This window comes from Gymnogyps californianus, chromosome 2, assembly GCF_018139145.2.
Source record: "Gymnogyps californianus isolate 813 chromosome 2, ASM1813914v2, whole genome shotgun sequence".
Taxonomy (NCBI): Eukaryota; Metazoa; Chordata; class Aves; order Accipitriformes; family Cathartidae; genus Gymnogyps; species Gymnogyps californianus.
The window spans coordinates 42412793-42440688 of record NC_059472.1 but is presented as its reverse complement, the minus strand read 5'-3'; the positions used below and the strand labels follow the sequence as shown (position 1 = coordinate 42440688).

The following is a 27896-nucleotide window of genomic DNA, read 5'->3' as shown; positions in this document are numbered from 1 at the left end:
CCCTTTGCTCACCAGGCTTTGTTTTCATTTCAGCTCCCTCTGTCCGCCCTGTCCCCATTCTCTCCTCATTTTAAGCTCTCCTATTACTTCTGCTCCAGTCACTACTCCAATGCGCTTTGCTCAGGCTTTCCACTCCTGTTTCCCGCTCCCGGTTTTGCCGGATTTTTGCTGCAATCTCTTTTGTTGCAGATTTTTGTTGCGATGTCCTTTCCTCCCCTCCTTTCTCCCCACTCTGAACACCATCAAGACGCAAATATTCCTCGTAGGGAGTCACTGAAAGCACAAGAAGTCATGTAACTACGGCTGCCCTTACGCAGGCACCCCCAACTACAGCTCTCAAAAGCCCAGCGACTCTGCAGCTGGGTAGCCTGGGACGCCGGTAGGCAAAGCAGGGTGCTAAAAGTCGCCCCCCCAAATCGGGTGCCGCGGCTGTACCTTGAGCGGAGATCCCCGCCGCCGTCGCGGCGGGCGCCCCCACCAGGCGGCTCGGCTCGGCTCGGCTCGGCTCGGCTCGGCTCGGCTCGGCTCGGCTCGGCTCGGGCCGCCCCCTCGGCCGCAGCCGGGCGGGCTCGGGGCGGGCTCGGCGCTCACGGCAGTTCCGGCGGAAGGCAGCGGCGGGACCGTGCCGCGGCGTGGGTCTGCCCGCAGGGATGGTGCAGGATCCGCGGGGGCGGCTGGTGGCCGAGCTGCTGCTGCGGGCGGGGGCGGCCCGCAGCATCCTCTGCCTCTGCTCCCGCGCCTTCGTCGAGTGAGTAGCGGCCTCGCCGCCGGTACCGGGCGGGCGGCCCCCGCGTGTTCGCGTCCCGCGTGGCCGGGGGAGGTTTCTGCTGGGGAGGTGCGGGGAAGGGCCGTGCTGCTGCGGCCGTGGCGGCTGCAAGCAGGGGGAGGTGCGCAAAAGGGTCCCTGTAGGTTGTGTTTACCAAGCGATACCAGCCATGGGGGGGAGGGGGGGCAGAAAAGGCGGGGGGACGGAGCCCACCCGAACGCCGGTTCGCGCGGGGGAGCCCTTGCCGGAGCGGGCACGGCCCGGCGGGCAGCAGCGGTCCCGCCGGTCGGAGCCCGCTCCCTCCCGGGGAGCGCGGGCCGCGCTGCGTTGTCCCCGGCTGGGGCAGCGGCTTTGCGGGGCTCAGCCCGCAGCGCTCCCTCCCTTCCGCGGCCGGGGCTCCGCGGCGCCCCCCCCCCCCCCCCCCCCCGTCCCCTTCTCCCTTCCCTTCCCCAAACGGGCGCGGAGGGACCTGGAGCCTCCCCGAGCCAGAGAGGAGGAGGAGCAGGTTTCTCAGCGGGGCGGGGGTGGTGGTGGGGGAGAGATGCTGCTCACGGGCTGTCTGTCGCAGATGCGTGATTTGGGAGAAGAGGTTGTGGCCGTTACCGGAGCTATTGATGTTAAACATACTCAGTGTTTAGCAGACGCGCTTGCAGAGATGAGGTGCCTTCAGCGTTGGGTGGTGCCTGAAATATTTGCACTTTTGGACTGAAGACACTAGATTCCAACCACTTAAGCAGAATGTTTTGCGGGCGAAAAATTTAATTCCCGGGTATTCTGTGTAGCAGCAACATTTTCTGAACAACTCCTGTGTGGGCTTTTCACATCAGGCTTTGAAGTGCTGCCTTTTTCTTATTTTTCTTTGCTTTGTGTGTTTAGAATCACAGAGCAGCCCAGGTGGGAAGGGACCTCGAAAGATCATCTGGGCCAGCATTTCGTGGGAAAGGGAGCCTAGATGAGGTTACCTAGCACCCTGTCCAGTCGCATCTTGAAACCTCCAGCGATGGGGACTGTACCATGTTCCTGGGGAGGTTGTTCCACTGAATGATTGTTTTTACTGTAAAAAAAAATTCATTTTAACGATGACCTTCTGTGTCAATGTCTCTCTTCATTTTTACAGAGATCGAAAATTATATAAACTGGGATTAAAAGGATTTTATGTCAAAGATGACAATGACAGTACAGGTAAGGTAGTAAAATGTACTGTGCAATATGGTGGGCAGTTATACTTAAAGTGAGTTATGTGTGGTTATTTAAGGTACAGTAGGACTGTATAGCTGCTAACCCATAGTTTTGTTCTTATTTCTGGCCTGTTTTTCAGTACTTTTGTTATGGGGATGGATGTGAATAATAACTTAGCACTTGCATAACTTTCAAGTTACTATAATCTTGATGTGGAAGTTTGTGCCAAACCAGGTGCGATGCTTATTCCTGTTTGCACAGATTTAGCAGCTCACATAATCTCTACCTGGTGCACAGAGCAGATTAGCTCACAAGTGCCTGACCTGCTCTCAAATCATAATTTCAACTTCCGTAGCTCAAAATTGATTACATAACGGAGGGTCTGCAAATCCTAGGTGTTTGCCTGGGAGTAATACTGTCCTGCTGCCTCTGCCCCAGACTAGGACATTAGCTGTTGCTGCTTAATCTGCTGGGCCAGAAGTAGAGAAGAAGCAGTAGCCCTGGTGAGGGAAATTATGATTTGCATGTACATGAAGAATCATAGGAGGAGGACCAGAGGAGTAAGCCTCTCCCTACTTCCTTGTATTTTAGGAATAATCATGGTGCATGCTCTGGCAAATTCAACACCAGTCCCTTGCTCTATCCTCCTGAATTCCCCACATATGCCTATCTGAACATAATTGCTTTGGTATCTGATTTTTCATTGCTGTCTTGCTAGCTCCAGCATCATATAATAGCTTGATTTGAAAGGAAGGAGTCTGAACAGAAAAGAATGTCCATAGAAGCTGAGAATGAATAGCACAGGTTAGATGGAGGCAGTGTGAATGGAGTGAAGAAGGGGAATGTAAACCATGTTTTTGTGCATATATGACTGCATTGTGGTGAAAGTAATCAGTTAAAAACAGGAGAGTCTTGTGCTGTGTGATAATTTGGCAATGAATATATCCTGACCAAAAAAAAAAAAATCTTAAATTTTTCAGTTTTATCAACTGTGTCAAGGGCTTTTGTATTTCATAAGTTTCACCAATATACAGTTCCTACTTTCTCAGTGGTATTTGTCATTTTATATACATACGATGTTGCTTAAAAATTTGATAGATGTGCAAGCAGTGTTTTGATAGTTGATAAGTTATTTCTGAGATAATTATGTTCTGTAGTTCACACATTACATTTTTGTAAAATCGTATTATCTTTGTTAGAGTCTTTTGGAAAGATTTGTAACAAAACCAGCAGTTTCTTTTATTTCAAGCTTGCTCTGATACATGCCAAAAGAACTCCTGTAAAGAATTTTCTTTTCCTAATACTAATTTTTCTGTTGTCTGTTGGGCGTTATTGTAGTTTGCTCTCCAAGTTATTGAGGTGAATGTTTGTGGTGGGTTGACCCCAAGCACCCATACTGTCTACCCCAGTTTTTATTGCTGAGCATCGCATTGTACGGTGTTGATTATCCCTTCAGTTTGGGTCAGCAGTCCCAGCTGTGTCCCCTCCTGATCTTTTGCCCACCCCAGCCTACTCACTGGGGAGGGCAGAGTGGGGGAAAAGAGAAAGTTATGATGCTGTGCAAGCACTGCTCAGCAATAGCAAAAACATCAGTGTGTTATCCGCACTGTTTTAGCCACAGATCCAAAACACAGCACCATAGGGGCTGATATGAGGAAAGTTAACTCCATCCCAAACAGACCCATTGCAATGTTTTGGCTGTCGAAGTTAGAGTTTAGTTCCTACTGATAGTTATGTGGGAAATAAGATGCTTACGACAAAAATTTTAAATGGGAAAGGAAGCTTAAGAGGTAGTTCTGCTAATTTTTGTAGGCCATACTGTTGCATTGAGGCATCAGAACCAGATTATATTCACTTAATATAATTTGTTAATAGGGGAGGAACAAGCGTCTGAGGAGGAGAACCGTTGTCCCAATGTGACATTAAAGGTGGATACTAATCATGCTCTTGACCTGGAAGAAGTTGAACTAGACTCGGAGGCTGAGCTTATGAAGAGTATGGGATTGCCGCTTCAGTTCGGTGGGCAGTCAGCCCACAGGGACTTTGTGGTAAATCTTTATTTGCTTTACTTGTTCTGTTTACTTTGTGTTTCCAGACGTAGGGGCATGCCTGCTCCTCAGTTATTTTTGAGACTGCACTTCATGGAAATGTATCCAAGCTGGCTTTAAGCTGCCTGCCTCGCGTACTTGTAACAACATGCAGCACCGTGGTCTGTGCAGTTTGTAAAATCCACCTGCCAATTTGACTAAACAGGGTCAGGCTGTGCTTTATGCTTCCATATCTGTATTCCTCTTGCTACTAGAGAGAGCTAGTTTAAAATAGCCGTGGTAACACTGGTGCTCTGCATCAGGACAACTAGTACACTCTGATCCGAGCACCTGTGTTCACACTGTCTGCTTTAACCATTTAGCTTTAGATACTAATATAAAAAGCTGGTTTCTCAGATCCCCCTTGCAGCTGATAAAGCCAGGCTGTTCCAAAGGGCAGGCGTGAGGCTTGGGTGCTCTGCTTCCCATAGGGAGCATTTGGGCTTTCGAGGAAGACTAAAGTTGCTCACAGATGAGAAAAAGACAGTGGGATATCCACACTGTGTCCGCTTTATGGATTACAGACCTCCCTGGCAGCGAGAGAGTACTTTCGTGTAGAGCACTCCATGGTTCTGACCTGATTAATTTGTAAATAAAGAGGAGAAACTTGTACGTGATTTTAATTGATGGCATGTAAATAGACCTTACAGGCATCCATGTTCAAGCCCAAAGTATACGTGCAGTTTTTGTTCTATGTAGTAATACTGCAAATAAGTTGAATGAGAATATATTGTAATTTTTTACTACATTATTACTAAGCGTTGTGCTTTGCACTTCGTGTATTAACATGACATTATGAGGGATGTGGATGAAAGATTAATGCCAGTTCTCTGAACCTAACTTCTTTATAGTCCACCTTATGCATTTGTCAATGCAACAAAACTAGGGATTGCAGCTGATGGGACGTTTGGGGTAATATCTGTGTGTCTGCAGTCTTTTGCCCATGTAAGTTGTAGTCCCTCATCACCACCGCCTTTTTACCTGCCAGACTTAATTTGGCAGTTTATGAAAATAATTGGCAGGTTTACTGATAGAAAAACTTGCTTTTCTTGGATGTTTTTATCTTGTTTATATCTGTAAGCACAGGAAGCCCCACTGAAACAGGTGGGGTTGTATTTGATGAAACCAGCAAGTTAACCTTAGTGTTTCCTTTCAGTAACAGGTTTCTGTCTTCTGTTCCACTAGACAGCTGTAGTAGTCTTGAGTTTGTTGTAACAAGTGAAATGGTTGTATTGCACAAATGAAAGGGCCACCTGTTTGGAGAGGAGGCTGTTTCCTTGTGTTTCTGTTAGGCAACCTGGAGATCAGTATGGGATGGGAAGAATATTACACCCCTCTTTTGGGTCAGTGTCTTCAGACATACAGAGGTTCAGCTGCAGGATTTACACAGCTTACGAGTATAAAGCGATGCTTTTTTGTTTAGAGCACCCAAAGACAGCAAGGATTTAACATTCTGTTAGGCTGAGCATTATATGTTCACTACCCTAATAAGACACCTGAACCAGTGTTTGCTGGCAAGGCAGATACCAGGCGACAGTAAGGGTCAGCCTCCACCGCCCCCTGAAACAGGTCCTTGATGTTACTGAGATACTGTTTTACTGTTGAGCTCAAGCCAGTGACCCCTCAATTCCCGACCAACCTCTCTTTAGGATTTTATAGTGTTTCATGCTGATGTCTTTCCTTCTGAATCCTTGAGCTACTAATGACTTCCCTCTCAGCAGCCCCGCTTCTGTCTGTAATTCTGCCTTTTTTTGTGTGTGTGTCTTTCTATAGACTTTCTCACAGCTCTTTCTCACAACTTCCTCAGCAATGTCAGCCAAGGTTATGCAGCAGGGCCCTATCAGACCCATAAACGCTACAGCCTTTTGTGGGGAGAAAGCTAACAGCAAGATTGCAATGAGAGCGAGGGTTACAATGGAAACAGAAGTGTGCTTGCAGAGAGGACAAAAAAAGACTGCATATACGTTGTGGACTTCTAAGTATGTTTTCCATTATATTTTAGGCAACAGAAAATTATAGAAAGAGAAGTAACATGAAGATTATGAAAAAGAAAAAGAAGAAGAAAAAAGAGTTACAGCAAAAACATGAGGATAAAGTGGGGCAGGAATGCCAGGATCAAGCTTGTGGTGGTCACATCCAGTCGGTTTCTGGTGAGATGGCCCTAGCTACAGAGCAATGTGAGAAGAGCAGTAAACCTCAGGTTGTAAGTGAAGGGAACTGTGAAAGTTCAGAAAGTCTTGCAAATGAGGCTTTACTCAGCGAACTTAAAGAAAAATGGGAGAAGTACTGGAGCAAGTACGGAGAGGGCCTTCTTTGGCAAAGTTGGCTGGAGAAGCATCAAGAGGTCTCATCGTCTGAGGCCACCACAGCCTCTGAGCCTTGGAATAGTCCGGACACCAGGGAGCAGTGGGAGCAGCATTATAGCGAACTGTACTGGTATTACTGGGAACAGTTTCAGTACTGGACAAGTCAAGGATGGACTACTGAGGGCTCCCACAGTGACAATGTGGAAGCTAATGGGGTTGCCCAGGAGACAGGTCTTTCGGGAAAAATGGACTTGGTTAGCCCAGGGGCTGAACACAGTGAAGTGCTGAGCTTGGAGTTGTCTCCCTCTAACACCAGAAGTGAGGAAACACTCCCTTCAGGTGCTGAGCCCCACAGTGAAATAATCTCTGGGATCTGTAATTTAAATCTGAATTTGGAGGAAGTGGAGCAGAGCAGTGCAGCTCTAACAGTAGCCCACCAAGGTCCTCAAGAGCGTAGGTCATCTGACAGCGAAAGCCAGAAGGAGCCCTGCGATGGAGGAACCAGGAAAAGGAGTGCATCTTGTGAAAATAAAAGCGTTAACCAGTCAGGTAATACAAAATCAACTGAAACTGATTCTACCAGAATTTCTCTAGGTTGTTATATATAAGAAGCAACGGCATGTCTGTATTATGCCATTTTAAGAAAGTCGATCAAGTATTTTGTGGAATGATTGCATACTTGATTCCTTTTTCTTGCCTCTGCTTCTCTGCACACTCTCTCTCCTCTCTAACCTGTACATTGAATGTGTTCTTCAGCCAGAAGTGATTTTAACAGAACATGTACTTCATAAATCTTCAAATGTACTACAGAAAGTGGTGAGAGAGCACTGTTAGTGCGTATTTATTTATCTTGGTATTGCAGCTGTGTCATTCAGCTGATGTGTCTTCTCACTGATAGTCTAAAATGAATGCAAACTCAGGTTGATGTTCTCATGAATCTGACAAATTTTAAGAACAGCTTTTTGCGAAAAAAAAAAAAAAAGATCTGCAGTTCTGGGGTTGAGCGTTTTTTTTGCCTTCTGTCTAAAAATGCCATACCTGAAAAATAAACTCGTTTTGTTTTACTGTGTTACTGTGGGGCAGATGTCTTCCAGAGGTCCTTTCCAGCATTACCAGTTAGGCAGTGAGCTGCAGATGTCTTTACAACCCCAGCTAGTGCTAACAAGTGGAAGGGCCAGGTAATGTAGTAGTATGGTGAAAGCCAGTGGCTGTGCCTTACACTACTGGAAGAGCTTCTGCAAGGGAGGTACAAGACTGGGCTGGAGACGTTTTTGCCAGCCAGTTCAGTGTGTAGAGAAAGGAGAGCGCCGTCTCGTTTGCCTGCCAGTTCTTCCTGCCAGCATTTGCTGTAAGCAGCAGTGTAACGTCTTTCCTGACTGTTGTATGGTTTCTCCTGCTGAAGAGGAGGGATGAAGTACGTGAGTTAAGTGTCAGCAGCTCGGGACTTCAGTTTGGTGGGAAACCTCTGAGTCCGCTGCTAGTGACTTTCTAAGGAAGGAAGAAGCAGGTGTGGTCCCATCTTGATCCTACAGTAGAGTTGGAATGGGAGAGGTGAAAGGAAAATCTCCTTTCCAACAAGAAATGAGAGGAGTGTTGGAATCCTCTCATTAAATGTATGTGAATATCTTTGCATAGCTAATGAAATAGAAACAAAATTTATGCACAAGGAAGAAACTGTTTTGAATTTGTACCTTGTAGGCATTTTATTTTTCTGGGAGAGCTGAGATAATTTGAAGTTGGTCCTGCTTAAGATTATTAACTCTACAGTGTAACTAATACTGGCAGCTTGTATTGGTATGTTGTCCCTCAAACAAAGACAGGTAAAGATATGTGTGTTTGGCACTTGTGCCTTATTTGTCAGATTCGGGTATGTACAACAACCTAACTGTAGCTGCAGATGTACTTTAGGGACAGGAAGATAAGGAATTAATTTATGCAGAAGGAAAATATGATATCATCTATCTTTTTTAGGTTCACAGGGATCATGTAGCTCGAATTCAAATGACAAAGAACAGTTGCTGCTTCGTGACCGAGATGAAGATGAGAATGAAGAGCCTCCTGAATACAGACATGCCAAAGTCAAGAGAAGGCAAGTCATGAAATTTAGACGAGATTTTTTTCTCAAGAAGCCTGGGTCCAGAAGCCTCCTGATTTATAGTAACGATTTGTTTGTTTGAGATTGTGAGTTAAAACTTCAGTACAAAACCACATAGTCTTCCATCACTGCTTATCACTTTACCTGGCAAGAGGCGGTGGATATTTCTTCTCTTCCGTTGCTTTATGAAAACAATGAATGGCCTCGATGACTGTGCAAGGTGACAGTACTATTCTTGCACCACTGAAGTATACAAGATTGTTAAATTGGATAGGACAACTTGCTTATCTGGGTCTAATTAGTGTAGATGATACCAGAACGATCGTAAGTGATTTGTATTGTTTAACTGAATTGCGTGCTGCCAGTAAAGTGCTCAGTGCTATGGCAATCATAAAATAGCTAATCTCTGCCTTGTCACAGTCTTTTTCTTTCTTCTCTAAAAATTTATAGCCTCAAAGATGATGAGATAGCTCTTCCTCTCTAATAAATTTACAGACTCAAAGGTGAAGGGATGGATAGAATTATTATCTGCTAATCCTGTAGCTTTGGTTTTGTTCTAGTATTTTGCTGCTGCCATACCATTAATAATAGATAATAATATAGATAACATAATAGATGGTGAAGGTGATTTGGAAATAGGGTGAACAAACACTATCTTCATCAGTTCCGTGTAAAGCTTGATATTAAACATTTCAAGAGGTCATTCGGAATAGTTGGAATATTATAACCCCAATAGAAGGACGTGCATACATCCCTAGAATTGGGTTAAAACAAAAAAAAAAAGTATGTGCTCATGGATATGAATAGGCTGGTGTTATCTGCCTTGCTTGGTTTCAGCAGTGTGTGGAAGAACTTACTGAAGCCCACATTTGAATGTTTTCGATACTTGAGTTTCTTAGTGGTATATCTGTAAAATAAGAGTGTTTTTTACAATAAGTAAATTTGTCATCTGTGTGTTTTTTCCTAGCCATGAACTGGATGTGGATGAGAACCCAGTGGAAGATCCTGAGGAAACCTGCTCTGTTTTGGGTTTCAAGTGTGGCATAGGACAAAAGTAATTGCTTATGAGGAACTCAGGGTTTCTTCGTAGCAAGTCAGCTCTCTTGTTACTATTCAAATAGACCATTCATCTCCATTCCCATTTTGTTAAACTTTTGAAGATGATTCCCAAAGTTAGTCTCTGCTCTTAATAAAACTGTCATCCTTTGGCTAGAGAGAGAGATGCAAAGTTACAGAGACTAATTAAAGAACAAGAAAAGTGCTTTGAAACAGAAGTCTAACTCGTAAGGTACTTGCAGTTGTGTAAATGTTAAATGGCTCGTCAGCTACCTAAATTAGAGCTTAAAGGCTCTGACAATGAATGGTCCTCTCAGTTTGGAGTCCTGTTAGCTTAGGTCATAGTTTATAGCTGTTTCATATTGGAATGAGATTGCTTTCTACCAGTAAAATGTTGCTATACTAATAAAGTGTTGCCAGGGCGTTGACCAGCGAAATTTCATTTTTGGTGGTATGACCTAAAGATATGGTGGTCGGTGCTGTAGAAGTAACATCGTAGGACACAGGTGGACTGTAGCTTAGGTCTAGTGCTTCTGCGAGATGCAAGTTGCTCAGTACATATATATATGTTTCAAAGAGGAGTGTGTTTTGTAGTTGACAATCTCTGTTCTACTTTATAAAAATTATTTAAGTGAATTGCCCATATTCCTTTTTTTTTTTTTTTTTTAGTTACATTTGCCAGGAGACAAAAGTAGCTGTTTTGGAGGTTCTTTACAGCCACCAAAAAGATGTTTTATTCTACTGATCAAGATATTTTTTAATTTCCTGTTCTTCAGGCTGGTCTGGGAAATTGTTTCCACGTAAAGTTATACACCTATTAGAAAAAAAAATTTAAAAAATCTAAAACCAATTCGGGTAAACATTTTCAAATAAAAATATTTAAAAGTTTTCATGAGGGTACATTGTTTTGCAGCTACATCCAGTGACGTATATTTTAAGAGTGGAGGAAATGTCTCATAAAGAAATAATTTAGTCTAAATCATTTTCTGTAGACATCAACTTTCATGCTAAAGCTTCCAGATTGGAAATTAACCAACTAAGTCCTTATTTTTATCTCTTCCCCCCCCCCCCCCCCCTTTTTTTTTTAATTTCAGGTATGGTGGAATTCCAGATTTCACCCACCGAAGTGTGCAATACTTGGAGAAAAAAGTAAAACTCAAGTCCAAATTCTTGGATATGCGTAAACCAAGGAAGAGCAAAAACACACACATCTTCTTTACAGAGGAATCTGAAACGTCTTGCAAAAAAAATAAAACTTTGAAGAAGGTAGGTTAGTGTTGCTGTAATTCATAGATTTATCTGCTCCCTTAGCTGTTGTTGAATTATGAAAAATGGGAAAAAAATTAAAAATTAATTGCCCAGAGTAGGTGGCATTTTTAAAGGGTCACTCCACTGCTGTCGTCCCCGTCTCCCCCCCACCCCCCGCTTAGTTGAAGAGTAGTTAGGTTAGGGTGGATATGGAAAGGCATTGGTAGACTCTTGGCAATCTCTCAAGAGGAATGCGAGCTTAATGGCAAAGTTATGTGAAAGTCATTCCTAACATCTGGGTGCATCATTCCTTTAGAGGTGTGTGTAGGTTTCTATAGTTACTAACAGTATCTCTGACTTAAAAATGCACGTGAGGGCATTTGCTAGTGCTGGCATTTCAGCAGTGAGAGAAAAATGTTTGTATAGGTTAGTGTATTTCATGTAACTCCATGTTCTTAGTAATTTGTATCAACATTTTTGCTTACACTTCTACCTGCATTTATTTTCACCTATAACTTTATGCTTAATTGTTTTTTTAACTCAGAAATTAGTAATGAGTAGAAAAACTTGTTCACTGGAGATTTTCTTAGTTGAGTCTCTTGAAAATCTCTTACCTCAGACTTTCAATGTTGCTTTGCCTTCTTCTGGGGCGCTTGGCCTTCCCTAACACCCAAGTGCAGAACACTGTTTTCTGCCGGTGACAGCACATATTGTATTGAACTCCAGTCCCATTGCTGTAATTTTTGATCAAAGGCTTGACCATTGCCATCTTGTACCTGAAGCCAGTATAGTTCGAGGACAACTTTAATTATGTGAAGAAAAAAAAAGCTATAGATTTCCTCAGACTTTCTGGTAAGGAACTGCCCCAGGCCTAGTGCCACTCAGAGGAACTGTAACGTAAAAGTGAGCATCTGCCTATGCCTTTGAAGAGTTTGGACTAGTGCCTGCACGTTGGTTAGGATGTAATGTTGAGCTCTCTACTGTGCAGCAGAACCCTTTAGCACATGCACTGTTTGATACATCTTGGAGATGAGGCAACTAATGGATGAAGGTTAATTTTACCTGTTCATGCTAACCTGAAAGGCAGAGTACAGCTTTTCTGAATGCAGACTGGAGAAAAGATAGTTAATTAAAAAGTAGTAGTCTTGGTCACCTGTGCTGTGGCAAGCCTGACTATTTATATTTCAGATATTACTTGAGAATGATTTACTGTATTAATCAGTTGATTTTGTGGAGTTTCTCTTTTGCGAGTAGCTGGTATCTAGTTCCCAAAGACAACTTGTTTCCAAATGTTGTAAAAAGGGAGCACAGTTAAAGATTTCCTGAATGTTTTGACTCTGGATATTTTACTTTTTTCAATATACATGTGGTAGAGAGTGCATGCATGGCAGGTGCTTTTGAACTGTAAGGCTTTTAAACTGTGCTCTTGGTAGCTGGTGAACAGCACCATCTAATCGTCTGTGATATTTGACAATTGCAGGTGGAAGAGTTCCTAAAGCGGATTAATAAACCTGGGGAGGAAGCCGCATCCCAGACAGCCTCCCCTCAGGGTAAAGCAGAGGCATTGTCTGCGAGCAGCGACTCGGAGGATCAGGAAAGCGTTACTGCCGTGCAGACTGCGACACTGAACGCTGAAAACCAAAAGCCACCGTCTTCCAGCGCGGCCCTCGCAGAGCCTGGAGGGAGTAACCTTGAGGAGGAAGCGCAGGACGCGGTAGCGAGCGGCTCCGATGGCCGGGGTGCGGGGAGGCAGGAGCGTGGCTGCGGGCGGCAGCTAGTCTCTCTGGATATTCCCGATTATCTCCGAGCAGAGACGGGGGACGTCAGCCAAGGTACATCAGTTTCCTACAAACTGGAAATGAATTGGCAGCGGACTTAATACTGCCTTCCCAAATTACAGCGTTGTGTGGTATTTATTTATTCTGTTTATTCAAAGAGACTCGTTAGGTCCAAGGGGTAATGAGGCCGGTTGAGAGCTGTGCTAGTGGACGTAGCTTATTCCTGGAGCGCCAGAATCCCAGGTCTTGTCTTTAATATTGGCAGTATTTCTTTATAGATAAACAGTCATTGTTGATCCTAGATGTGATCTAACAGTCTCTAATTCACACCCTTTTTCCCCTGTAAGGACGAGGGTGATTAACTTCAGGTAGATGCACAGACTGTCAGGTTTTGGGTTCTCAGATGCACATTGCTGAGCTTTGGGGAGCATGTGTCATTAAAATTACTTTCGGGGGGGGGGGGAATCTATGTTATGAACTTTTCTGTTTAACACTGTAAACAAAGGAAAACAGGATTATTCAGGTTTCTACATATAGTTTAATCCTTCCTACAGTAATTCAATTATGTTAGATTTCTACTGTAAAACTCTTGTCAAAATTGGTTCTTATTCCTTATTTATATAATGGCATTAAATTGGTCTCTGATCCACTTGTTTGCTCACTTTGTAGAGTTTATTGCCATCAGTTGAAGATGATGGCTAGCCTGTTAAGGCTCTTAAATAACGGGTGAAGTGTTATGATTTTTAGGACTGACTGATACCTGTCAGGTAACACTATTCCCTTGAAATACAGGATGCTCTTTTTTTAACTTAAACTACTAATCTGCGTAATCTGGCAAACAGTAATAAAGGACACTTAGCAGTGTTGTTAAACATGAGCATCTTATATCTTAACTCTCATCTAGCTACTGATTACATTCCTAGCCTACAAGAACAGTGATTGTTAACTTTTTGCAGTGTCTTCCAGCTGTAGATGAAAAAATTACTGCAAAGAAGAAGGAGAAAAAAAGGAGAAGAAGGAATAAAATTGCGCTGGGAGCGATACCTGCTGAAATTGCTGCTGATCCGGAGCTGGCCAAGTACTGGGCACAACGCTACCGGCTGTTCTCTCGGTTTGACGAGGGAATTAAACTAGACAGAGGTGTGTTGAGTACAAAGTGCACTGACTTGGTGGTATAAGATGTATCCAAAGCTGTGGCCCTTCTTGCAGTTTATGATTGATTTTCTTATAAGAGGAGCATTACTGAGTGTGCGTTTGCACCTTTGGATAAATTCCATCCCCCAGCAGGCAGGTGAACAGAAGTCTTGGACTTCAGTAGAGCTTCTAGCATGGGACCCTGTTTGCATTAATCCTGATGTTTGCTGAAGATCATACTGTACCCAAATTGTGCTTGGTCAGGACTTTTTCAGAAACTCGATGACATTTTTCTATTTCTATATTTTATAAAATAATTTTTTGAAACTTCCAAATATGCTGATGGATCTAGTTTTGTTCTGTTTTGTTCTGACTTTCAGCAGTCACTTTCAAAGTTACTTTTTCCACGTTTACATAGAAACCACTTCCAAATCATAAATTTATAGGTAAAGGAGGAATTAGGATTACTGCTTTTTTGTATCTTGGGGTTGTTGGTTTTGCAAGCCTTTCACTTCTAATGCTCTCCCACATAAACACGTAGATTATTTGGCAGACCAGACATTGCTGTAAAGAAAATAGTATGTCGGATAAGAGAGGATATATTTCTGGTTTTATTTGTTACAGTGTAATTGTGATGTATAAAGTTTTTCATAGCTGTCTCAGTGGACTTGTCCTTGGTAAGCCAGAATCCTCAGCACCAAGTTCAACAAAGCATTTACCGAGATTCAGGCCATATCTGTTTGCTTCAGTGAGACTTTGTTTGCTTAGCAAATCGCTGGACTGACCAGTTTATCATCTTCAAAGCCTGTATTTCCTGGTTGAATGTGCTAAGCCAAAATTGCTGGGATTAACGCTAAACCTTCAGTTGTGGGGGGGGTTGTTTGGTTTTAATTTAGGTGACCTTGAAATAAGAGGCAAAAATGCACTTCTTCCCTTTCCTTTGCAGAGGGTTGGTTTTCTGTTACTCCTGAGAAAATAGCTGAGCATATTGCTGTCCGCGTTAGTCAGTCATTCAACTGCGATATCATAGTGGATGCATTCTGTGGGGTTGGAGGAAACGCTATTCAGTTTGCATTGACCTCAAAAAGAGGTAAGCGGGTGTTGTATATAGTGCATTATTTTGTTTTTTCAGTCTTTTTCCCTAAAAATTTGGGTATGCACTTTGTTCACTGATTTTTTTTTTTTTTTCAGTGCTTCTGTAGCAACAGAAGCTTTTTTGCTTCATCAGACTCACAATATGAGCTTTCTGTTTTTAAAAAGAACCTATAAAACTGCTTTTCTATTTTAAGTCAGAGTTGGATTTGTGTTGTACTAGTCAAAGTTATTTTTACGTGGCATAGTAACTAGTCTGTTGGATGCTCTGAAGATTGCTGATAAAGGTTGAGTTCTTTTTGCAGTGCCGACCTGCAGAGACACCACAAAGCTGCTGCTTTTCCCAATGGTTACGCCAAGTCTGTGTACTCAAATGCAGGTTACGGGCAAATAGTACTTAAACCACTTGAATGGGATCACCTGCAGGTGCAGCAGAACCAAATACAGAAAAGCGATGATAATTTTAATATTAGTCTAAGTTCCTGTTGCCAGCTAATGAAATTGTAGTGAAACATTGAGAGTGCTTTCTGTAAAAACATTGACTACTTGATATTCCTCTGCTCATCAAACACTCTAGTAAAATACCAGCTCATCTAACGCTTCTGAGTAATTTCTGAGCAAGACAAATGGTAGTTTCTACTGCATTAAGTTTGGTAGGCTATGATCCATTCTATAAATACTTTCTAAATTTCACTTAGCTTTTTGTATTTCCTGGCTAAATTTTTATTTCTATGATTATGTACTGCCCTTGTATCATCTCTCTTGTGCTGTGTTGGGTGTTTTTTTTTAAACTCAATTTTCAGTACAATGTGATCAGCCACAGATAAGTGTTTAACAAAGGAGAAGAGTAAGTTTCTAATTGACACCGTTTAAGATCTCAGGCTCCTGCCAAGATTGAAGCGAGGAGGACTTCCTCTCTTAGGCAGACAGCCTTACCTGTCCACTACTTGAGCTGAGATGGAGGATTGTCATGGTAGTAGATGTATGACTGCCAAAAGCTAAAGCTTCCCAGCTTTGCAACAGCAGCTGAGCCCTTCAGGTCTTGGCTGCGTGGCTTCCCTTGCTGGTTTGTAAATGCAGCGGTTCTGCTCTTGGTGGAACCTCTGCTCCTGCCACGCAAGGGCAGGTCCTTCCCCTCTGAGGAACTGTACCTTCATGTCTACCATGACCTATAAAACTGAAGTAGTCACTCACTGCACAACAGTAGATTATAGATAGGACTTGTATCTGGTGGCTGCAGAAGAATACCTTCCTTCTGAAACGTCCTTTTGGTGGTCAGGTGGCATTCACAATTCACGCTCTCTCTCTCATTTGCAGTGATTGCTATTGATATTGATCCTGAGAAGCTCAGTCTTGCACGCAACAACGCTGAGGTGTACGGTGTGGCGGATCAGATAGAATTCGTGTGCGGAGACTTCATGGTTCTGGCTGCCGACCTGCAAGCAGACGTTGTGTTCCTCAGCCCGCCCTGGGGGGGCCTGACTACGCCACTGCCGAAATCTTCGATATACAAACCATGATTTGCCCGGACGGATATCCTTTCAAAGTTACGCGTTGTGATTTTCAGTTGTTTACGAGCAGTTTTCTCTCTTTCTTCTCCTCTCTCTCTTGACATGCACTTTGCATGTCCAGTTGGCTGACTGGGGATGATATGACCAGCAGCTGAAGTCCCAGATGTGCCGCATTTGTTTAGTCCCCCAACCTCAGCTATATGACTTTGACCACCTAAAATTAAATATTTTTATTAAAATTTTTTATTTAAAAAAAAAAGTCATAAAGAGTTATTCTTAAAAATAAAAAATCCTTTAGAGAATTGTAGTAGCTTCTTAATTTAAAGCATTAATTCAGCAGTTTTAACTCCTTTATATTATTTTATTAAAATACCCTGAAGTAATCAAATAACCATATGGTATGTATATATAGGTAATAATTAGTTACATGAGCTATGACTTAGTCATTAATTCCACTTTTTAATTGATTTGTAAAAGGTAATATCTTATTTAAAATATCTTACTCAAACTATTCTCAATTATAGCACCTGCCTATGACTTGGGAAATCACAGAAGAGTACAAGCAAGATATTAACCCTTTTAATTAATGTGTAAAATTCCATACTAACTTATTAACAGTGGTATTGAGTACTCATTCATCTGGGAAGGTATTAGCATAATAGTTTCATCAAATATGAAGTGTGGTGGGTTTTTTTCCCCCAGAATAATCTCAGTTGTTTCCTTTTTGGCTAAAACGTAGCCACATTTGTAAAAGTAAGGAAATTTTTGTATGCATGTGTGAGAGAGATTCCATGAAATGGATTAGAAAACAAATACCAAACCAGTATACTAGCTATAAACTACACTCAAATTTCTCAAATACTTCTCTGTAGTTCAGTTAAATTTTCTTTAAAAGTGAGGTGTTTGGGGTTTTTTTTCCCTACTTTCTAGGGCAATAACAGTGAAATAGAGTTTCTGCATTTAGACAATACTAACTTCTGCATTTCAGAAGAGTTAACTCACACACCCGAAGACTAACTATAATTTAATTGCATAATAACTGAATTTGGGACATACTTTAAAAATTAATGAATATGAAGGAACTTCTCGTTCCCCATTCTTGTTTTTTTTCCTTTACTGGCTTCTACATTTGAAATTTTCAGGCTCTCCAAGAAGATCACCAACAATATTGTGTATTTTCTACCTCGAAATGCTGACATTGACCAGGTGTGTTACTGGATAAGGGCTTGGTAATTACAAAAAGCTCAGCTGGCTTAAAACATAGGTATTATAAGCACAAACTTAAGACTTTTAAGTCTGTTCAGCTGAATGTGGGGGTTTGGTTTTTTTAAGTTTGAACCTTATGTTAAATGATTTCTGTGTTTGCAGTACTTCTGATACATTTAGAAATGGGAGTAGTAGATTATTTCCATTATTTTGATGCTGTTCCTTCATAAAGCAACAGATTGGAGGTTCTTATAGAAGATCCAAAGCCAGTAGATTTCTTGAGTGCTAGACAGATACATCATTAGAAAAGGAAAAGTTTTTAACCAGCTCTCACTATCTGATAAGTTGCTGAGTCCTAAACTTTCATGGCTTTCAGTTTATGAAGGAATTGCAGGAAATCACTGTACAGCCCGCAATCACTGCTATCACTGATTAGTAGATCAGAGACAAATGTCAGGCCACCGGAGGTGGCACTGATGCTGTCCACACAAGTGTGTGGTTCCGTATGGGCTGCTTGCATTGCAGTGATTAGATAGTTAGATGCATCACTGACTTGATAAACACACAATTTGTTTCACTGGTGTGGGGTTTTTTGTATTAGAGATTTTTGTTAGAATTTTTTTTTTAAAGTAATTAGATGACTGTAACAATTCCCCTGAGTGTCTGGTTTAGTTTCCTCTGTGTATTTTCTATGTTAATTATGTCTTGTAGCTTTTTGCAAAGAAGGAAGCAGTGACTTGTTCTCCCCACCTGCAACATGCTGCAGGACTTAACAGGATTATTTCCTACCTTTCCAAAAGCTGTGTCTGACTTAGAGCAGGCAAGGTCTCAAGCCACATGGTGGCTTGCAGAATCATTGGTGGCAAACAGCTGGCTTGAGAAACAGGCTGAAATTCACATGGCCTGAGTATTAGCACGCTATGAGCCCGTGCTATGCACAGCACCACTTGTACGGCAGGTGATGATTCGGTTGTGTTTTGCATTTCAGACTGGTGAAATGTCAAGTGGCTTATGAATCTTTGAACCTTAATTTTAGGCAGAGTTTCTCTAGTTTCAACTTCTAACCACTGCATTTTATCAAATGTTTCATTCCCACGATGAAGAATGACCTTACCCGGTTTCTGCTCTGCTCATGAGCGCTTTTTACTGGATTTATAAATGGGCAAAGGCATCTACATTTCACTTGTGTTCCCACAAAAGCATCTAAGAGTACTATCTGCAGGCCTGCACCTATTCTTACAGAAGAGCTCAGCAGCTCTACGTGGTTGGGTTTAGGTGTCTTGCCACGTCTATGTCTTGGTCTGATTGGCTCTGAATGTTGTTGATGTTCTAAGTGTTCCTTGATGTACATTCACGGGTTTGCCTTTACACAAATGGCTGAAGAGTAACTGCTGTTGCTCAAAAACATGGCTTTGTGGTCACAGCTTAGTTGTTAAAAGCATGTGGCTGGAGGCCTGGGTTCGGTTCAGTCATCCAGGCTATGGGCTACTCTCAGGAAGAGAAATCAGCTCCTCGTGCCTTTCTCTAGAGATTGTGCCAGTATAAGAAAAAAAACCTAAAGATTGATGATCTGAGAGCGAGGAAAGAGAACGTGAATCTAGCCCACTGTTTAGGGAAATATAGTCTTAATCCTGTATGGACAGAGGTGTGTCAAACATGAGCGTCCCAAACGTGACCTTAGTGGATACTCTGGTGCATAGGAGACTGGTTATGGATTTGGCTGCCATCATCTCCGGCTGTATTTAAGAATGAAGTTTCATAATTTACTGCCACTACACTTCCAGGGCTGTGAATCTCCAGAAAAAAAGTAGATTTATCATTGAAGTTCCTTAATGATTAGTGTAGACAGTTGTCTTCTCAGTTTGCTCGTGGTTTTGCCCACAGTTCTCATCCATCTTACTTTTCTCATGGACCAGACAGGGTGGCTTCTGCTGCAACAACTGCCTTGGCAAGGGCCTGTGGACACCACTGCTAGGGTGTAGTGATGCAGCTTGGCTTGTGAATGTAGTCCATAAACTCTAGGGGCCTATAAAAGCTTGATGAAGTAAATCTTAAACATTTTTTGCAGGAGATGAATACCTGAAAACTGAATAACTTGGATAAGGCAATATTTGCTGAACAGATTATCTGATGCCTTAGATTTGAATGGAAGCTTAAAAACCTGAGTTTGATTTGTGGTAACATTGCTCAGGCATGTAAGATTTGCCTCTTCTGTGTCCTCAAAAATTAACTCTGTATGCTCATACACATATGTAAGGCTTTCAGAGATCCCTTAGCTCCTAGAATAGGTGGTCTAACATGCTTAACATGTAAGGTGGCAGTTTTTAAAACTTTACTCTGCCTCTTGTCCCTCATTGACTGGCTTGAATCTACAACCAAGGTGTGCTTGTGTGGTTTGTCAATTAAAGTTGATTTAGAAGCTGACTTAATTGCCATTGCAAACCTCCATGAAGATGTTTATACTGACTGTAAGCCAGTGTATCAGTGCAAGTTTCCCTGTCTGTCAGTGGATCTCAAGCAGAAATGGAAATAAATGCCCAGCAGTTAGAAGCAACTTTAGAATAAAAATACTGTTTAACCTTTAGTTAAGGTGGTGCAAATTTAGTGGAAAATATGTGCTTCTTTTTACAGTTAGATAGCTAACATAGAATAGGGATTCTGCTGCTGGTGTGAAAGCAGGTGGTAGCTGACCTTGACCTAGCTGTATCGGAGGACTTGGTGTTCATTGCCTTATTGGTAGACAAGACATCCAACCTTGTTCCACATTATTTTATTGCAAAACAGTGCTTATTATGTCTGCAGGCATGGCCTTTTCTGTGTAGAGTTAGTCTTGTAGAGAGAGATGGGGTTCTTTGAATTCCCTTACAAAATTCATTGAGCTTAGGTGGAAGAGGAGAAACGAACTTCTGTACTTCTGCCTCGAGAGGGAGCAGCGAACCAGTGGAATATGGTTGGTGCATTTACAAGAAATGTGAAACACTTCCCTTAATTGCATCAAATCTCCTTGTTTACAAGCATGTACTTATTACAAAATTTCTAATGTATACAGTTCCATTTTTAGGTCGAATCAATTTTTCAAAATATTCTTTCTAGTTAAGGAATAATCAGGAATTATTATATATGTGTGTGTGTACATACATAAAAATATATTGTTTTATTAATAGTGCCTATTATGTAGCTCATGTGTGACACTCTTGTTGCTAACCATCTCTTTGCAGCATCTTTACATCCGAGTGTTTTCTTTCTTTAAGTTTTTTTTCACATCCCTTAAAAAAAAAAAAAAAAGAAGAAAGAGGGGGAGTTGTGGAAACTACCAGTCAGAAGTATATTAATACTGCTTCAGTTCTGGGGGGCTAAACTTGTATTTGGCTGCCAGTGGTGTTTTTGAAAAGCAAAACAAAAAGTTTGACCTACTTAGAATTCCCACAAAGTAGGAAAGAATTAGAAATCACTGTTTCAAATAGGCTTGCATATTTAAATCAAAATTATACCCCAGCAAAATGAAGTGAAAACACTTGATAAATACTTGGGTAGTTGAAAACTGTTCTTGCATTCTATGAGAAGAATTAATGGTACTAATTTAAGCTGATATTATTAAAATAAAAAAAAGAGAGTGAATATGCATGCCTTGGCAAAATTTGTATGAAAATAAATTACCTCCCCTTGCTCTGCAGTTGATTGACTGTACTGGCATCAGGGAGGCTGCAGTCAGGGAACGCTCGACCTTCCCCAGCATCCTTCCCCTTCTTGGCTGGTTCATTTCCACCAGATCAAGGGGAAGAAAGGTGATATCTGCAGGAGATCCTACATTTAGGTCTTAATAGTCCAGCAAAATGTAAGAGACCTCCATGAGTGACTTGAAAAGCAAGCTTGTTGAGACAGAATGATTAAATGTTGTTTATGAAGTGTTTAGCAAGCTGTGCTCTGCCTCATTGTGCAGAGTGGGAAGTGTGTACTCACCTCAGGGACCAGGACTCATCCCAAGTAGCTCATCTCTTGCAGGGACTGTTTTCTGTACCAAATAATACTTCTGTATCTTAATATTTGCGGCAAAGGAGGAGGAACCTGGGATTTGTTGCTGTAGGGCCACCTTCCTAATGGTGGGATAGCTTCTTTTCACCTTGTTGCAGAAGGCATACTCAGCTACGTAAGATACCAAAACATACCCTCCCAAGTGTTCCCATACTAACGTAGCGATGCTCCTGACTCTTCCTGTAAGCTGTGTGAGTGCTGCCATTGAGGTATTGTTCTCTCAGTGGTGGTCAAAATGGAGTCAGGCTGCATGATGGCTCCCCCCAATAAACTGATGAGCCTAAAATGTTGGTGACCTGGTATGTTGTGAGGCAGATGACCACATCAGCACCTTTACCAGCCTAGCCAAGTTTGGGACAGGGTGCTGAGGAATCGGGAGTTTATTACTTATCCTGACCGTGGACGGTTAACTGCTCAGATACTGTATTGTGCCTTAGTGATTAACCTAAACTTCTTCACCGTTCTTTGAAGACAGTCATATTGTACAAATTTACAGATGGTGGTTTAATTCAGAAACAGATTTTTCTCTTTTAGCAAAAAGACAATCTTATATCTGTTTACCATGGGATTATCTTTAAGTCTTTCTGATTTTTAGCTGCTGGAAATGTTGCATATTTAGCATCTCGAGCACACAGTAGTGCAAGTTTTAATTTTGGGTCACGTGTTAGTGTATCAAAACAGCAGGATAATTGAGGCAAATTTTCAGATAACATTTCAATCTTTATGACCCTTATAGCAGAGTAAGCAAATCTATTACAATAATATTGGTCTACTCTTAAGACAGAATATGAGTGACTTTGCTAATTGAAGATGATTCTGAGGGTAAAATGCCTGATTATTATTCAACTTGAGAGCTATCTTTTTGAGTTAGAAAAGTTTTGGTCTATCCAAGATCCAGCCTGTGACAAAAGAAAAAACAATGCAATTTGATAAAGATTTGCCAGTGTCCAGAAGCCTTTCTGTCTGTGTAGGTGAGCTGAAGCTTAAATATAGATCCCTAGAAGGGATACGGCACTGTGGCTCTGCTCAGAGGGTTATAGCCACCGTGTTGTGAAGTCACATCATGGACCTTATTAACTTGCTCTACAGTTTTTGCACTAGCAGGCTTCTTGGTGGTATGGGGTATGAGAAAAGATTTCATTAAAAAAAAAAAGCGTCAAGAACTTTTCGAAAGTGGAATGACTGAAAAAGCAGCCCCTCTTCAAAATTTGAGTGTACTTCACAATCCAGTGTTAATATAACAATGAGCAAAGCAGGGAGTGAGAGGCCAGGAGATGAACTCAGATTAATTTGATTGTATTTTTAAGATGCTTGGGTATTAGGGGAGTTGGCAGATGAAAGGCTATGGGTTGATGTGTTTTGCAGGCTGATCATTTCTGAGTGAATGTAATTGCGTACGCTTCAGCTGTGACTATCACGTTAATAACGGCAGCTTTTAAGCAGCCTACTTTAAACTCGCATCTGTTCTCTGTCCTTGATAAAAGATAACACCAGGAGATACCCCCAGCGTACACCAAACCAGAGTGGCACTTCTGGACTTCAGTCTTCCTAGAGCTCATAGCACTTGAATACTGAATTGTAGTTTGCCCACCTTGAGTTTTAAAAAAAAAATTTAAAAAAAATCTCTAGCCTGTCAAAGGGTGGCAGCACTGCCGTGGCAGTGGCATAATTCACCTGCAGACCTGTACCTTTTGAAAAATGCTGCCTGAGAGCATTTTTTTTTATTACATTCAGTGTAAAGAATACCATTGCCTTTTTTTTCCGAGTAGTTTGGGATTTTTTTTTTTCCCCCTAGCCTTTAGGTTGGGGGGGGGGGGGCGGTTCCTCTTTTTACTAGTGTTCTATAAAATGAAATGAATCCTTGTGTGACTGCCTGTTAAGCCAAAAAGCTGATATTTCTCATACCCTAGAAAAGTTTCTTGGAGGAGGGGAAAAAATGATGATAGAGCTTTGATCCACAGTAACGTTAGTTGGTGGCTGGAACAGATAGGAAGTTACTTTACTAAAAGAATTTCAGTATGATTAAAAAAAAACCCTGCAAGGCCAGCAGGAAAACCTTTGAGTTCAAAAATACACCTGAACAATATAAAACAAGTTTGCACCTTAAGCAGCTTGTGCTCCTGAAGTAATCTTCCATGTTCATTTCCCTTTTCATATTTCTTTTCTGATGTGTCCTATTTTAAACTTGAGACCAAACCTGCTGGCTACTTTTTTTAATGCTCTGTGGCTGTGTGTGTAGCTGTGGACTATTTCCATCAGCACTCGCTGAACTGAAGGATGAAGCATCCAGGGGAGAGGGATGCAGGGAGGTGTTATCTGAAGCTGCATCCTTTGCCTCTGCCCGAGGAGGCGTGTGGCACGTGCAGAATTACCCAGCGCAGCAAAGGAGGCAATATCTACCTGCCCGAGTACGTGGGTTTGGGCTAAAGAACAAACCAGGATGAGGAGAGTTGCCAGCAGGGAATCATCGTATTTGCACAGGAAAATGCAAAATAAACAAATTTTGGACTAGTCCAATTTTTAAAAGAAATGAAGAAGCCTTTCCGTACTCACTGTTGTAGTTCACTGCAAAAACAGGAGATGCGTGTCAGTACTTCTAAAAATAGGTGAGCACCTTTGTTTTTCTCAAAGCATCGTTCCTCAATCTGCTGTTATTTTTAGAGGGGGTCCCTCCGCCAAGCTGGCACCTTTCTGAAGCTTGGTGTGTGGCAGCTTTCTCTCGTTACGCCATCAGGGTTGACTGAGCCCTTCTGAGGAAAACTTGGCAACTCCTGTGTAATTAAATTTGCAACCTCCAGCAATTTACAAATAAGCGTCGTTGTAGAGGATTTGCATTTCTCTCCCCTGAATATCAGGGAGGGTTGAGGAGCTTGCGGTGCTGGATCTGTCCTTGCAGAGCTTACACCCATGTGCTTATTTAGATTTTTGTCACCTTTGGGTTTATCAAATGCTTTCAGTAGTCGTTTGAAATTACTCTTAGTTATCCTGGATTTAACACTTAGACTAGACACAGTGTATGTAACTTCTCGAGTGTCCTTCGGTGGACGCCACCCCTCAGTGGAGGAGCAGCATTTGCCTGTGTTACCCATGAAGTATTTTGCTTTGCTTGGTCTTCTAAGAGAAATATTTAGTAAACACTTGTGTTTAATATCAATGCATTAGTCATACTTAGATATGCTAGTGACATAAATTGTGCCCTGAAAGCAGGAGTATGTAACCCTGAGACAGTAATTTCATTATTCTTATATTAAGTTGACTAATCCCATTAATATTTTCGAATACTTACACAACATTAGCTATAAAGTGCAAAGCCTCTAATGCTTTTTGGAAGGGACATTCCAGCTTTTGTTCATAATAAATTAAAAGTACAAACTTAACATCGTCCTAGGAAAAAATACGGATCACTCCACGATGTTAACTGCTTTTAGGATTTCAAGTAAGAAAAGATAAGTTGTAAAATTAACATTCCTGATCACTTGCCAATTTCAGATTCTTGTGCTATTTATGTCAGCCAGCTTCTGCTTTTTTACTTAAGTGGCAGGTTCCTCTTTGACAAGAACGTGGAGATTTTTTTTCCTATTACCATTCAATTGAAGGATGAAGAAACCACTTACGCTTTTGTTTTTGTCTGCAGAAGCAAAAAAATGAAAAGGGAGGAAAAAAAAACCAAAACAGAAAAGTAAATGCTTGATTTAGATAAGTGTGGTAACTTTCTGGGCAAGTCAATAAAGGTTCAAAGTATAATTCAGATTAATCTGTTATTTCCTCTTGATAATAGACTGTTTTTTTACTTACAGTAAAATAGAGGAAGTTCAGCATGTTTATATTTAAACCTGCGCTACAGAGTCAAGTCTCAAAGGAGTTTAGAAGTGTTAGTAATGCAACCTGAACTTTAAGTTTCAGCTGCTAACATCACGGACTTCTTGGTTTAAAGATCAGTTAAAATCTACTGCAGGCTTGTAGGCCTTGATCACTTTTATGTCTTCCCGGGAAGTTTCCCTGCCTAGGGAACTATAGAAATAGTTTTCCTGCAGCGAGCAGGGAAAACAGCAGCACGGAGCAGAACTGGCTGTGGAGCAGGGACCCCCACCGCAGCACAGGTCCTCGGGGCCCACGGTGCGGGGGAAAAAAGCAGTCAAAGCTCAGTTTTGGTGTTGTTCTCTTCCTTCTGTCTATGCAGTCTGTCCTGGTGAGAAATCGGTAGCCTGTATGGCTGTCGTCCCTTAAAGGGGTCGTACTAGGCATCATGAGTAGGAACAGGAGAGGAGAGAGAGAGTATTGCGTGCTCCAGTCCAAAATGCAAAGTCTGCTGCAAAACACTGTCTGTCTGTAATCATTAAGCATTAAAGGTGTGCACCGGGCTCAGTCAACAGAGCATGAACGGTGAAATTCTCACTCCAGTGATCGTAAACACGAGAGCTCTGGGACCAGCGCTGCCTGACGGGCTCTCCCTGCCTGCAGTTACTCAGCTGCCCGCAGCCTTACCCTCAACACTGCCTGAGACTCCAATGCACGCAACAGCATTTCTTTTGGTTGCAATAGCAACAACAAAAAACTGTAGCTGTTTTTTGTGAGCTTCTCTGCCTGTTTGAGGTTTTGGGATTGTTTTTGTTTGGGTTGTTCCCCACCCCTGTCCCCACTCTTCAGTGCAACCTTTACGCTTCCTAATTCCAGGATTTGGTTTTACTCTTCCTCCAAAACTTGGGATTTTGACACCTTCAAAGCACAGTTTACAGCTTGCTTTTTGCCGCAACTGGGTGTCTCAAAGGCCAAGTACCCTGCAAACCAGAGTCTAGCATCTCTCGCCTCAGCACAGCATATGAAGTGATGACTATTTATCTCTAGTTCTGAAGTCCTCTTATTTTCATGGCTTGGGGCGAGGGGGATTTTTCAGTCACAAGAAAGCCACAAACCACTTCTGTGAGTAAAAGGAGACACTGAAAGAGGACCAGAGGCATTAGGTGACAAGGAATATTGTCACCGGTATTAACAGAGCCGAAGATGTGTTTTACGTGATATTTCATCTGAATAAAAGGTTTGGAGGTTTGCCTCTTTTCCTGTGCACTGATTGATTTGCTTTTTGTTCTTTGTTTTTCAGGTGGCTTCCTTAGCAGGGCCAGGAGGGAAAGTTGAAATAGAACAAAATTTTCTCAATAACAAACTGAAGACAATAACAGCTTATTTTGGTGATCTAATAAGGCATGACATCTCCTGAACTCAGTGTGGATTCTTCCAAACCCAGCCTCCCTGACTGCTGCTTTGCTTAAGCTTTTGTACAGCTGGCTGGTCAAAAATGACTTAAAGCCATTTTCCACTTTAATTTCTGTTTACAGAAATTTGTTCTGTTTATTGCTACCGTCAATAAATGTTTTATAATAATTTTGACAAAATTATAAACGTAGAGGAGCTGTGAATGTAGGAAAAAAGATCTTTATAAAATGCATTCTTGCAAGGTTCAAGTCGAGCTGTGAATGTAGAAAAAAGATCTTTATAAAATGCATTCTTGCAAGGTTCAAGTCCAACCAGTTGAAGGGGAGTTCGGGATTTCTTTGCAACTCTCACATGTGCTACTTCTGTACTTGCTCTGGTTTTGAGCATTCAGTGGGTCACAAAGAATAGCCTCAAAGCTGCTGTGTGTCAAGAACTGCTGTCTGTGCTTGAGAAACGAAAGCATCTGAACATCAGGTGGAACTAGAAGGTCAGGTACACCACCAGAGGTTAACCACAGTTCACCTCTCTGGCTCCATGCTCAATGGGAAACCATTTCAGCTTTTCTTTGTAGGATGAAGGTCCACACATTTCTTACAGTGAGTACTCCGGCTTGTTGCAGCTCAGGGAGAGAACGGGGCATGTTTGTGGCTGGCGGGAGGGCTCTACCCTCTGGTTTTTGTTACTTATTTTTTTCCTCCTTGCTGGCCCTCTTCGTTACAAAGATATTTTGAAGAGACCTTCTGACTGGAGGTTTGTCTCAGTAACCAGAGGGGTACGTGTCCCCCCTCTTTTTGAGGCCTTTTGGATCCTTGCACAGGCTTCGGGGAGGGCAGAGGGAGCCCAGCTCTCCCTGGTGAGGGCTCTCCCTTCCCACGCGGGGCTTGCGGGGGAAGAGTGGCTTGGGCACTTCTCCGAGCAGAAAAGGAGGCAGGTGAGAAGTGTCTAGGGCATGGATATGGTGCTCTCACTGAAATGCACTGTAAGTACCCAAGATCAATTTTGAGCCTGTTTTTGAGGTAAGAGTGTAGGACTATAGTTTCTAAGACAATAAACTAGTGCTGCTTCTCCTCTGCTTGGACTGCAGCAGAACGCTGAAGGCAGCAGAGACTAAGCACTAAACCATACGTTAGTGCTGACGAACAAAATTCTATAGAATAACTGTGTAGAATAACCAAATAAGATTTTTTTTTTTTTT

At 42.0% G+C, this 27896-nt stretch overlaps 1 protein-coding gene across 1 annotated transcript; it reads left to right on the top strand.

Moving 5' to 3' along the window:
• The first annotated feature begins 675 nt into the window (after nt 1-675).
• On the top strand, nt 676-26844 carry TGS1 (trimethylguanosine synthase 1). Its single transcript, XM_050892846.1, is given in 14 exon segments — nt 676-748; nt 1884-1948; nt 3821-3993; nt 6035-6887; nt 8310-8427; nt 9401-9487; nt 10584-10755; nt 12218-12569; nt 13482-13655; nt 14596-14739; nt 16059-16211; nt 16214-16274; nt 17380-17458; nt 26589-26844. Coding segments are annotated over 12 exon segments (2370 nt in total). The 5' UTR covers nt 676-748; nt 1884-1948; nt 3821-3933; the 3' UTR covers nt 26706-26844.
• Nucleotides 26845-27896: the final 1052 nt, after the last annotated feature.